Source organism: Genypterus blacodes, unplaced genomic scaffold, assembly GCF_046128005.1.
Source record: "Genypterus blacodes isolate CSIRO-AG114 ecotype Tasmania unplaced genomic scaffold, CSIRO-AGI_Gbla_v1 ptg000073l_1, whole genome shotgun sequence".
Lineage (NCBI taxonomy): Eukaryota > Metazoa > Chordata > Actinopteri > Ophidiiformes > Ophidiidae > Genypterus > Genypterus blacodes.
The window spans coordinates 3524765-3538778 of NW_027466883.1; the positions used below are offsets into that span (position 1 = coordinate 3524765).

General features: G+C 48.0%; 1 protein-coding gene across 5 annotated transcripts in view; it reads left to right on the plus strand.

Annotated features, from left to right (window-relative positions):
- Window positions 1-125: 125 nt before the first annotated feature.
- The window catches only part of LOC143006075 (traf2 and NCK-interacting protein kinase-like), a 45968-nt gene continuing 32079 nt past the window's right edge, over window positions 126-14014 (plus strand). For all 5 annotated transcript variants that reach the window (XM_076157420.1, XM_076157416.1, XM_076157417.1 and 2 more), the window contains exons 1-2: window positions 126-558; window positions 9450-9515. In XM_076157420.1, coding sequence (XP_076013535.1) covers window positions 502-558; window positions 9450-9515 — 123 coding nt within the window. In that variant the 5' untranslated portion in view covers window positions 126-501. The remainder of the gene's footprint in view (window positions 559-9449; window positions 9516-14014) is intronic.

Genomic DNA, 14014 nt, shown 5'->3' on the forward strand with positions numbered 1-14014 from the left:
CCTGTCCTCGGCAAACCCCGCCTATGAACGGGCGTGGCTCCTCCCCGCATCCCCTCCTCCTTTCATATCGGCTCCTCTGGCTGTCACGGCGGCAGTTCCAACACAAACCAGCCGCAGCAGCAGTAGCATCCGCCGCAGCAGCAGCAGCCGCAGCAGCAACAGCAGCAGCAGCAGCAGCTCGTGTCTCCGCTGGGCTCCTTCACCTTCCTCCTCTGGCCGTCCTCCAACACCCCCCACCTTGCGTGGAACATGGACCCGGCGGGGCCAGCGCGCGCTCGCTCGCATCCTCCCCGCCTTTGAGCTCTAGCTGCTCCCCGGATTCCAGAGGCTCGTTTCGTTTCGTATTGTTTTTATTTTTTATTTTTTATTTTTTGTTGCTGCTGTTTTTGTCGAGACCTCACTGTGCAGGAGCGAGATAAAGGAGGTGGAGGAGAGAGAGTGGAGTCGTGACAGCAAAGGCCGTCTCAGGATATTTCACCAACTGATTTGTGCTCCTCCATCATGGCGAGCGACTCTCCGGCTCGGAGTCTGGATGAAATAGACCTGTCTGCTCTTAGGGTGAGACCATCTTGACTTCACACACACGCGCGCGCGCGCGCGCACACGCACACGCACACACACACCGTAACAGCACCGGGAAACGGGATCGTGTGATGCTGTGTCCTGTGTGTGTGTGTGTGTGTGTGTGTGTGTGTGTATCTGACAGCTCTCCGAGAATAGGAGGTTGCGAGAGGCGGATGTGTGTGAGACACCGCCAACAATGTGTGCGAAGAATAGATGCAATTATTTTTATATCTATCGACATTAAGTAACATGACAGCTGGCGTGTAAACCTGATCTGCCTTCAAGACTGTAACCGGTGTGTGTGTGTGTCCGTCCGTCCGTCCGTGTGTGTGTGTGTGCGTGTGTGATGCTGAATTGAGGTTGTAGCTGTAATTCTGCTGACCTGGTTAAAAGGGGGGTTTGTGTAGTGGGCCAGACCATTACAGGCCCATCAGCCTCGATTCAAACAGCAGTGGAATTTAACCTATTTCTCCACCACACACACTGCTGATCTCTCATGTAGGCTTCATGTGTGTGTGAGATACAGTCTGTGTGTGTGTGTACTTCCGTTGAGCTTCACTGTGTTATTCATCCAACATTCCCCCCTAACTGTTCCCAATAGTTTTTTCTTTTGTTGGAAATTGTTGCTATTTTTGTTGCTTACACCTTAGTGTGTGTATATGTGTGTGTGTGTATGTGTGTGTGTGCCTACCTACCTGTAGTCAGTGCACGCTACCCTCCATCAAGCCACAAGCCTCACATGCTGCAATAGCCTGATTCTTTTGTTCGCCCAGTCTGTGTTGCAAGCCACAACATCGCACACACAGCTTACTGCGCTTGTGTTTATGCGTGGATACACATCTTTTCGCTTGGCTGGACGCGTGTGTGTGTGTGTGTGTGTGTGTGTGTGTGTGTGTGTGTGAGAGAGAGAGAGAGGGTGTCTCCTGGACTGTCAGCTGCACACAAGTAAGGGATATTGTACATGTACAGCTAAAGACCTGTTTGCTGCCTCCTTACCTCTGAGCGCACACGCACACACACACACACACACACACACACACACACACACAGATCCTGCACAATGCAGTTGCTGTCTTCCCTTCTGTGTTTACCTGTTTCCTTGTCTGCTTGACTGTGCCTACGCGTCTGTTTTCACCGCTTTCCTCCGTCTGTCTCCTGTCTCATTTTCTCTGCCTGTGTCCGCTCGCTTGCCTCTGTGCTTCGGTTTCTGTCACAGCTGCCTGTCTGACCACTCATCCGTCTCTCTGCGCGCCGTTCTTCCTCTTCCCCCCCCCCCCCAGACCTATCTATTCCCCATCACTTTGACTCGGCTCTGTGTCTCGGCATCGCTCATCCTTCCCCATTTCCATGAGAAGCAATGAGTCGTTATTACATCAAATATCACTTCGGAGCTTTGCACCTGAGAACATAATCAGAGGAGGAGAGCGTAAAGAAAGAGGGGAGATGGGAGAGGAGAGGAAGAGGAGGGAAGGCTTGGTGCATTGGGAGTCAGCCCATGCATGTCCTGTTCTTTCAGAGGCGTGATGTCAAACACACACAACACACAGGCGACAAGGACACACACACACACACATATACGCATGCTCACAGCGTGGGGTAGCTGGGTGAGACGAGTAGTGTCTGTTTTCAGAGGGAGTCACATTTACAGTGATGAAGGTGATCGTACAGTACGTGGAAGACGGAAAAACGGGTGCGAGCACAATAAAGACATACAATCTGGCACTATGATGGCGTCTGGATAAGAGTCATCACAGAAACATTCCTCAGAGTTTTTATCATGAACCTGTTTTTGAACTCTTGGTGAATTTCTCAGAAGAAAACATAGTTTATCACTGAAAACTTGGCAAAGCGGTGATTGACACACACACACACACACACACACACACACACACACACACACACACACACACACACACACACACACACACACACACACACACACACACACACACACACACACACACACACACACACACACAAACAGGGGCACACAAACAGACTAGCAGACAGCTGTACAGTCAACTACTGGCTAGACAGGAAGTAGGTCAGCTGGCTCTGATGAGGTTGCAGGGGGGAGTGTGTATGTGTGTGTGTGTGGGGGGGGGGGATGTGATGATGATACTGCCATTGGTGAGGGAGTTGTGGGGGGGAAGTGTGTGTTTGTGTGTGTGTGTATAGGGGGTACTTACTTAGGAGCTTGCATTTGCTCTTGGGCACTCTTAGGCTCACTGACCGCTTTACTGGCACACACACACACACACACACACACACACACACACACACACACACACACACACACACACACACACACACACACACACACACACACACACACACACACACACACACACACACACACACACACACACACACACACACTCATGGAGTGGAAGTGTGCGGGAAGTAGAGAGGAGAGAGAAGTGGCTTTTTGTTTGCTGTCTCTGCAGTTCTCCTTTTCTTTGTCTCTCCGTTTCTTCCCCGTACCTCCCGTGACATTTTGCTGGTGTTGCATGTCGACCTACGAGCGCTCTTTGTTTCGCTCCTGCGGTAAAGGCCAGAGTCGGAGAGACGGAGAGATGTCACCTTTTCTCCCCTGTGGTGGCGTGACTCAGGGCGCTGAGCCACAGACTGTGGTCGAGACGCTGCCGTTTTGAAATGTTTCATTTTTTTTGATTGTCAAGTCACGTCTGCACACGTGCACACACACGCAGGTCAACGGCGTCAGAAGGCCTGCGTTCAGCCAGTCAGCTGACAGGAGCAACAGATGGTAAACCGGCAAGAAATGCAGCCACAAGAACGCACACACACAGGCACACAATGTGTCGTGCAGGACTCAGGTGTGAGATCCAAGATGAAAGCGAGAGCAGGTGAGAGTGGAGGGATTGTGTCACGGTCAGGGAAAGAGAGAAAGGTGGAGAGAGACAGAGAAAGAGAGAGAGAGAGAGAGCCAGAGGTGGTAGATGGCGAATGGAGCAAGATGGAGCGAGAGAGAGAAGAAAGTGACAGAGGGCGAGCTCGGGGGGTGAAGGTGGAGATGTGACCAGCTACTAAAGTAGTCCGAGGCAAAAGACCCTCTCCACATCTCCCTCCCTCCCTCCCTCCCTCCCTCTCTCCCTCGCTCTCTGTCCCTTTTGCCCACTAAGGCCACATTCCTCGGCCCCTCACCATCGGACGCCATAGCAACGGGGCCACTGCAGCGCCCCAAGGCTTACACAGAGCTTATTCATGAATAGTCTATATACTGTATGGCAGTCTGTCGCTGAGAAATGCCCCCCCAACCCCCCGCCCCCCTCACACCCTCCACTCCCGTCCACTCCGCCCCTCTGCCTGCTTCTAGTTGACCCATTTTTCCCCTTCAAGTCACCCATAGTTGTCAGGTCTCTCATTTATGTATCCAGTCACTGACATATTCGTTGTTCTAAACACCTAGTTTTGTGTTAGACTCACACCGTCCTCCTCTGTCCTCATCACACACTTGATCTGGCGTATTCGGCGGAATGGCGAGCACGTAAACAAGTCCTTAGTGGGAGCTGGATCTTAAATCACGTGGCGAAGGGCAGAAGGAAGAGGAGACACAAACGGAGTAAGGAGAGGGAGAAGCACCGGGGACAAACCGAGACGGGGAGAAAAAAGATGAAGGATGACGGGGGAGGGATGGAGGGACGGGCCGAGACGTTGCACGATGAGAAGCTGGCAGAGACGGATGGAGGGAGAGAGGGAGAGGAGTGGACGGTTTCGTTAGCGTCGCGGGAGAAATCTGCCGTCGTCCGCCGCTCACTGTAGATCTGTGATTAAGACTCGACACTGCCTTGCACGTGTCCGCGGAAGTCGTACTGGGAATCCAACCAATATAACAGCGAGTGGTGGTGGAGTGTAAGTGGTCTTTATAAGAGGCAGACCCGGCCCCTGCATGACTCCCATCATCCTCTTAGGGTCTCTAATTCAATCCACCTCACTCCTCTCTAATTCACTTTCTGGAGACACTCACAGCACCAACCTGGCCTGTGTGACACACAGGAACAAGAGGATGCACAGACAGCAGGCGGGCGGGCGGGCGGCCTGCGTGAATGAAGCACAGGGCTGCAAGGGTGCTTTCAAATTAGCAATCATAGCCTGAAGCGTTTGTTTTGCCAATATTTAGCCAATTTCTCTTTTGTGGCTCTAGTATATCCAGGTTTTCATGTTCTTACTTTCATTGAGGGTTCTACTCTGAAGCCTTTGCAGTGATTCGTTGTGCAAAACACGCATGAATCCACTTGTACTCTCCCTTGTTGTAACACCGTTGTGCATACAGAGTGAAAACAGGCCTTTTTAAATATATCTCTTTCAGGTCAACACCTTCCAAACAATCTATCATCTTCTATCTACATCTCTCAACCACACACACACACACACACACACACACACATACCAATGCACATTTTAACTATGGATTTGGAAATGAAGCGTAAGATTGAAAGAGGAAGCGTGTGTGTGTGTGTGTGTGTGTGTGTGTGTGTCTTCTGTCTGTGCCAAAACAGTAGCAATTGCTTCATCATGAGTGTAGACCTACCAAGGACGCTTCTCCAGGTAAACACACCATCAGCGTGAACACTATTAGAGTATTAGATCGCCACTAGAATAGAAATGAAACCATGAAACCGGTGCAAGTGCAGAAATATACGTTTGTTTCATTATTCAGTAAACGCTGATGTGCCGTTTGAGTGTGAGGTTTGCGTTTCAGTCGCGAACCAAACGACAAAAACGATTGATGCCGTCACTCGTTCTCTTCACAGAACATAAAGCTTACTTCACGTTTATCATCGCCGTGCGCAATAAATTCCGAATATTAACGATGCGGTTGTTTGTGGAGACTGGCTTTTAGTTTTTTTCGTTTCAAGGTCAACAAAAGCGTGATCATCCGCACAACAATATTTGAGTGCCAAGTTGAAATCCGCAAAGTTCTGCCAAGTCCTTTGCAGCAGGCGTACAGAGACTGACTGGTGTCCATCTATCAGACCAGTCAGCGAGGGATACGTGGGCGAGAAAGGCCCCGGGTTTGGCCGCTGGAGTTTGCCTGTGAACACAAAACTTGGGCAGATGGACCAGCGGGGGGATGAGAGCAGATGTAGAGATTCACCTCACGGCAGCTGTGTGAAGGTCCGGAGTCTGGAACAGAATGATATTCAGGGTGCAAACTGGCAGGGATAGCTGCTGGCAGAGGGTTTGGGGGAAGGGGGTGTGTTCCATTCCAATGAACGTTGATGGACGACGGCTTGGCATTTGGAAGATGGAAGTGACTGACTGACTCAGAAATGTCCAATTCAGGTTGAAGGACGTTTTTTCGCTTGCACTCCGCTGCTTCCTGGCTTCTTATCCTGGTTTTTTGGGACCGTGGGTTAGGCAGGTGGATGAAGGGATGAAGGCGGCCTGTTGTGTCGGCCCCTCTCACGTGTTGTAAAGAGGCTTTCACATGCAACTCCACCCCTGCACTCTAAAAGCTATTATTCCTAATGCTTATGGACGAAAGCCCCCCCGCCCCCTTAAGAATAAAGAGCAGATCCAGCGTTGCGTCCTTTTGCCCAAATTCCATCCCTTAGATACACATTGCATCCAAGTGGACCTAGATGCGTGCTGTGTGTGTGTGTATGTGTGTGTGTTGAAGAAAATGGAGATGACCTGCGACCGAACACGGGTTACGCTTTGGATGTTATTGCGCCCTTCATGTGATAAGGTGACCCCATTTTTTTCCCCGCTATGTCGAAAAGCGGCGAGCGAGGTTAGGTAGGCCGTTTCCTGTATCGAAGATGCTTATGATACGCACACTGCCGTCGCTGTGTGGACGCTTTCTCGCTCAGTCACACACCGCGGTTTAGCGAGCTCAAGAACATAGACAAACAATTCTGCCTTATGAAACAATATCAGAACCACAGTGAATAAAGTCAGTTGAGTTTGTCATTAAGCTTAAAAGGAAGCTCGTAGTTCTTGAGAAGTTAACTTTTTTTCACCCAATTAAGTGTGTGTGTGTGTGTGTGTGTGTATTTTTGTGTGACCCCCTGCTGTGCATCTCAACTTCTACTTGAATTGATCATCCTTGTGCTTTCCACTCTCAGCACTTTTGCGTTGTTTTACAAGCTATATTTATTATGTTATTATTCAGCAGCTTCTAAAAACGCACGCACACTCACAAACACGCGCGCACGCATACAGACACACTGTGATTCATCGGCTGCCGCACCACCACAGCTCATGTGGCAGTCATGTGACGCTGGAAATATTTTTTGCAGAAACACAAAATGAGACGGGGGAGGGGAGGGCAGCATTGTTCTCGTCATAGGGATCTCCAAACCTCTGACACACAAATGTGCAAGCACACACTAGTGCACACACACACACACACACACACACACACACACACACACACTGACAGAGCCTGGTGCATGTTGAGAGCTCATTCTCCAAGTGGCCTATAAAATATGAATGATATCGTGCTATATTTTTATCAGCGCGCCTTAGGACATATATGAACTGGAGCAGCAAAAACCCTCTGTCTCTCCAGCCATAGCACTCATTTTATATGCCGTGTGTGTGTGTGTGTGTGTACGTATATATTGTGTGTGGGTGGGTGGATGCAGGGAGAGAGAGAGAGAGCGACAGAAAGAAACAAAGAGAGATAAGACAGAGATCTTAGATGTGTCTTGAGAGTTGCAGTCAGAACTTCAAACCAAGAAAGTTAATTATTCCAGGTGCCGCACACGCACACACACACACACACAGACACACACACACACACACACACACACACACACACACACACACACACACACACACACACACACACACTAGAGTACAAAGACAAAAGGCAAAAGAAGTGAAGGGAGAGAAACTAAGGAGGAATCTAGCATAAACTGAAGGCCTCATAGGAAAGCAAACACACAGAATGCGGCTGTCTGCACTGTTCAGACTCTTAATTGCGTGCAAACACACAAACACACAAACACACGCACACACACACAAGCGCGCGTTACAACATTTGAACAGTAGTGCCTGTGTGGGAGTGTGCTTTTGGCAGTGTGTGTGTGTGTTTTTGTGTGTGTGTGTGTGTGTGTGTGGTTAGAGAGAGCGAGACTGTGGGAGGATGTACTTGAGACAGAGTGAGAGTGGATCAGTTTGTCTGTTTGTCTATGTGTGTGTGTGTGTGTGTGTGAGAGAAGTGCATGTGTGGTAGCTGCACACAACAGACAGAAATTTGGGTGAGGAAACAACAGGAAGAGGAAGCAGAGAGCAAAAGCACAACAAGGCCTCGTATCTTCAGAGGCGGCTGACAGGTTGACAGGTCTGCTGAGGCCGCAGAGGCCAACATATAGAGGAGAGGAGAGGAGACGAAGAGAGATAAGGAAACAAGGGGAAGAGAATCGTAGAGCAAAAGAGAGAAGAGGGGAAACCGACAGACGAGGCGTGTAAAGGAAATTGATAAAAGAAAGCAACAAAAAATGGGGAGGAGAGGGAGAAAGTGCCGTGTGTGTGTGTGTGTGTGTGTGTGTGTGTGTGTGTGTGTGTGTGTGTGTGTGTGTTGTTTCAGGGAATAATTCAATGCTTTTATTGAGAAGGGATTTGTTTGTGTGTAAACGTGGGCAGGCTGCAATATCAGGGCGACCTGCAGCTTTAGCCCGAGTCCCAGAGCAGATCTGAACAGTGAATCAACAACTCAATAAGCCTCCAGATTCACCCCGCCGTCAAAGATTTCAACATTTTGCTCCTGGGTGGATCATGTTGTAGCAGGCACATTTAAAAGAAACTCTCACAAATAGAAAACGAGGTTCCCGCAAACCGCATGGAAGGACGGCGTGTAAAGTTAACACCACGCCACGACAGAAGCGATGTAGGGAAAAGTGCCTCGGTGGTGCTGGGACACTGTCGGAATGAGATGGAAAGAAAACAAGAGACTTCACAACCACAGGCCTGGAATGAAGGAGAGAGTGAGAGAGTGTGTGTGTGTGTGTGCGTGTGTGCGTGTGTGTGTGTGTGTGTAAGTGAAAGGGTGAGAGAGACATAGATGGACTTTGGCTGGTTGGAGAACAGAAGGTGGTGGAGCGGGGCGAGTGTGAAAGAGAGAGAGAGAGAGAGAGAGGGGAAGAGAGGGTGAATACCAGCTATTGTTGGAATGTCGTAGCAACACAGCAGAGAGGAAGGGGGAGGTGAATTTGTATGTGTGTGTGCGTGTGTGTGTGTGTGTGTGTGTGTACTTTGGAGTGTGTGTGTGTGAGTGTGTGCGTGGGGGTCAGTGGGTTTTATGCTCTAGTCGAGCTGCTCCTTGACAAGGATGTGTTGAGTTCTGCGTTGGCGACCTAGCGACTGTGGGCGGAAGTTATTGGCTCAAATGCACATTTTCTTTGCAATTACCTTTGCAATGATTTCATGCACGCAAAAAACAACCACACTGTGCACACTGAATGAAAACAAGCCATTAAAGGTGCTGTGGCTTTGAGGCCCTGCCCTCAAAACAAACCTACTCTGCTGTACAACATATTTTCTTTTTTTAATGAAGAAAGATTTATGGTATCATTGTATATTCTCTATATGTTTTACAGACTGCATTTTTGTGCTTTTCAATCTCGTTTCCTGTTATTACAAGTTCAATTTTATTATATTTCTGTTTTTATGTATTGCTACTTTGTATTTGTTGTTTTATCTTCTCAATTTACTACTGCTGGTATCTTTAATAGTTTATTGTTTAACTGTAAAATGACCGTTGCTACAACTCAAGCCTTGCCTGAAATTGATGTTTATGCGGTTGTTTTGTTTATTTAATGATGCAAAACAACACGAGAGTAATACTTTTATTATTTTTGAATTAAATGTGCCGAAAGCGTTAACGGTCTTATTATCTGTCTGCGTCTTTATAGGACCCTGCTGGCATCTTTGAGCTGGTGGAGCTGGTGGGAAATGGCACATATGGGCAGGTGTACAAGGTAAGATGAACACACACACAGAGAATCAGTCAATCAGAGAGAGAGAGAGAGAGAGAGATGCAGAAACTGGGACACGTCAAAGTGCTTTTAGGATAATGTCTCTTCCTCTCCTTGCCTCTGTGTTTCTGTATTTACATTTCATCTTCTCTCTGTGGTGTTTACTTTGAACCCAGGAAGGACTCAGGCAAAGTTGAGCCGGCGTAGAGACATCACAGCGGTTTAAACGCTGTTGTTTAGCTGCTATCTCTCTGTCCAAGTCTCTCTGTGCACTTCCACACCCCTGCCCCCCTCCCCCGCGTGTGACGGCCCCTCTGTCCTCTGCTCGTCGCTTCCTTTTCCTGGATGTTGCCGTGTCGCTGCGCGGCTCTGACGGAGCTGCGGTTGCGGCTCCTTCTGTGAGCACATGCGGTGTGCCGGATTGCGTAAATGAAACCAAGCCTGCTGAACTCAGGGGATAGGAATAATCGAAACAAAAACTGTACAAGGATGATACGAATTTCTTACACAATAAAAAAATCCAGCTTAGTAAAAATGAGGCACTTGCTTATGTTTTCCAAAGTTGCAATTTGATTGACGTCCCATGCTGCACGTCTCTTATCATTTCCTGCAAAATGGTGTCACAAAAAGATTAGTGAGTCATGTGTACTGTGTGCTATTTGTATATACAGTAGTATGGAAGTGTGTGTGAGCGTGTGCATGTGCCCGTGAGAGCATGAGTGTGAAATGGAGTGGTGAGTGAAGGTCAGGTGGTGATGGTGAGGAGCTACTGTCTCTGCTGATTGGACCAGATAAAAGGTCAGGCAGAGGTTGGACATGCTTCTCCATACTCCTAGCCTCAGTGTGTGTGTGTGTGTGTGTGTGTATATATGCGTGCGTGTGTGTAAGCACGTCGAGGGAGGAAAACACGAAAGCAGCTGAGAAGAGGAGAGTTATGTATATCCATTTATTGCTGACTCTGCTGTCTTGGTGAAAGTCACGGCTCATTTGCTGGCTGACATTCATCCAGTCTGTTCATATACGTTACTCAGCCACACAATCGCTACGGCAACAGCACCAGGCCTTCTGGCCCGGTGTTCTATCCTTATTGGATTGTGATAGTGCGTCACCGTGGAAACACTGCTTTCTGCATGAGACTAAATGTTAAAAGCGGAGTGTTATTAATCAAATGCTTATATTGTATCACTTATTGTATTGTTGTATTGAATCATGGTAACAAAAGCTAAATCCTGTGGTCAAACTTTGAATTAATGTGCAGCTACAACACTTAAAGAACAGAATAGGAAATCTTGTTTGCTGGCAATTAAAGTACAACAATTAAAGTACAACAAAATGTTATGGAGGTCCCTGATTGCAGTTAAAAGCAGAGTTAGTATAAAAACACTAAATTATACATACTGCATATCCACTGCTATGCTACACACAAACACAAACGCACACTGATGTGTACGTGAACAAACTGTATACACATGCATATTTTGTATATACAGTACTTAGATATGGATAAACTGGACACAGTGTGTGTGTGTGTATATAAGTGCCATTTGAGAGAGCAAACACACTTTATGATGCTGAAAATACAGTCTGATATTCTACCTCCTGTTCTGTAGAGAAAGTCCAGGCGTTAAAGATTGGACCCATATGCATATAAATAAGGATCACCTGAGTCATTTGAGCGTGAACACCATCTTACTTTAAGCTCTAACTCCATCAACCTGTAGTAAGCAGGTGAACCCGAGTCTCTGAGATGATGAATGAACCTTGAGCCTCTCGCCGGGCTGGTTTTAAGCTCTTAAATATATATAAGATGCCTGGACTCTCCATCTGTAATATCCCTATGCAGTGTTGGACCGCCACGTGTTCCCGGGCCTGGATCGATCCACCCTCGCCGGTGTGCTGCAAGTGGAGCACAGGTGGACCTTGAAATCTCCCTCCTGTAAACACACTTTTACTGCTCGCAATGATTCCCAAAATAAATCCAATTTGCTCGGCGGCCCGGCACCTATTTTGGTGGTGATGCATCTGTGATCATAGATGGCAGTAAATGTAATTATTAATAATGTTTTTATTTGCGTTTGTGCCCCTTGTGTGGCCGCTGCGGCAAAGATAATGTCTGGAATATCGATAACCTACATAAAATTGGAGATTTCCCAAGCCAGATTACTAAATTACATTCAGGTTTTGAGCATCCGTGCATGCATTCTTGTGTGTGTGTGTGTGTGTGCGTGTGTGTGTGTGTCTGTGTGTGTAATAGTAATGACCAGCACTGTTTTTTCTATGTTATTGGTGACAGAGGGCCAGTGTAATGTGCTGCATCGCTGCAGCTCGGTGTGTCTGGGAACCAGAGATAACAGGTTTATCAACCATTCCATTACGCCATCTAGTTAAATGATAGAGATCTGCTCCCGGGGCAGTGCTCTCTCTCTCTCCTCTCTCTCTCTCTCTCTCTCTCTCTCTCTCTCTCTCTCTCTCTCTCTCACCCACACACACACACACCTAAAATCTCAGCACAATTAAAACATCAGAAATAGTTGCAGGTTGTTGTTTTGTCGCCTCAGCTCAGAGATCATTAAGCTTCACTTCCATCTCTCTCTCTCTTGCTCTCTCTCTCTCTCTTCATCTTGCTTTTTGTGTTTTTTTCCCCCTCTTTTTCTCCATCTGTTCATTTCCTAACTTTCCCACGTTCCTCCTGTCAAGCGCGATGGTGTTTTTCCTCTGGTTTCCCTGTGTTTTTGGGCTGAAGCCTCCCCTGGCGAGCTGAACTTGAGGGAGCAGCCTGTGCCTTCACTCTGTGTATATATAGCTTCCACTGGCTGCTCTAAAAGGGCCATAAATAGAGAACACGGGTAATGCTGAATAATTAAACACGCTCCCTATCTGCTAACCTCTCTCTCTCTCTCTCTCTCTCTCTCTCTCTCTCTCTCTCTCTCTCTCTCTCTGCCTACTCCCTCGGTGGTATTTCCTCTCTTTTTATGTCATCACATCTTCCTCTCATTTCGCCGCACCTCCAGCTCTCTCTTTCTTCTTCTTCTTTTTTTTATTGCGCCTCTGTTACTGCCACCCCTCCAACCCCCCCCAACCCCATATTTCTCTGTGATAGCTGTGAATATTTGATGGGGCCGTGGGGGCTTATGGGAATTGCAGTTCTCTGAAATGAGGAAAGCGCCCCTGTGTCTCACACTTACACACACACACACACACACACACACACATACACACACACACACACACACACACACACACACACACAGGGCCATAATGGTCGTGGGCCAACCACACGGTCTATCCCTGTCTGCCTAAACTGGATGACACATTGACTGACATGATTATTGATCGGCTAATTGATTGATCGCAAGTTCTCCTTATTCCCACGAGAGAGCTCATTTCTCTCCAAGGTAGACGCAAGGACACTGTGATTTTCACGTGACCTGACGCGGCACAACAGTGACGCACACACAGCACATCGTTTTGAATGTCTCCTTGGCAGTAACAAGTGTGTGTGTGTGTGTGTATGTGTGTATGTGTGAGCTGTCTCCATGCTCTCCTCCAGCAGAAGAAGGGAAGAGAAAAGGAGGTGACCAATCTGTTTCTCTCTGATGACAGAACACATCCACTCTACTCCTCAGGCAAAGTGCTCCACACACTCTTTAAATATTCACCAGTCACTGTCTCACACACACACACATATACACACACACACACGCACACGGAACAGCAGAACTGATCGTTGGGGGGCCGTATGGGCTTTTATATGCTCGCCCACTGTGACAGCTCCTCACTACAAAGAGCAGCTGTGTGGTTTCCATTTACTGCATCAGTGTGCGTCTGTGTGTGTGTGTGAATGTTTGTGCGCGTGTGAAATGTGCCTGTGTGTTGATGGAGCAGAGGGTTGGAGCACAAGTGTATGAACAAGGGTTTGAAGTAGCATGTAGGTGGTGAAGTGGACTCATGTCAATCTGCGTGTTTGTTTCAAGTAGTGTCTGTCTTCTGTCTTCACTGTGTGTGAGTGTGTGTGTGTGGGGGGGGGTTCATGCGTTCCAGTTATCTTCAGCGTAAAATCGATGAACGGGTGAGACTGGGTACGATGGAGTGGAGGTGTGTGCGCCGCCGTGACCTTGCGTCCTCACTGATGGCATGTTAATCTTGTCACCGTGGCAACCTGGGATCCTCAAAGGCACAGAGATGTAGATTAGGATTGGATCAGAATTGACACCTTCATCTCTTTAACCAATTACACCTTCATCTTCCTCTCATCTCTCTCCCCCCCTCCTTCCTCTCCTGCGAACCGAATATAAAAGTTGTGTATTTTCACACTGCAAAAAACACACACACACGCACGCACGCACGCACGCACGCACGCACGCACGCACGCACGCACGCACGCACGCACACACACACACACACCTCAGAGAACTCCAACAGAACACAGAAATATAATAATCAGGTCCAGCAAACATATGTTAGTAGTTCTTGCTGGAGGGGAGAACATCAGTCATTGCATG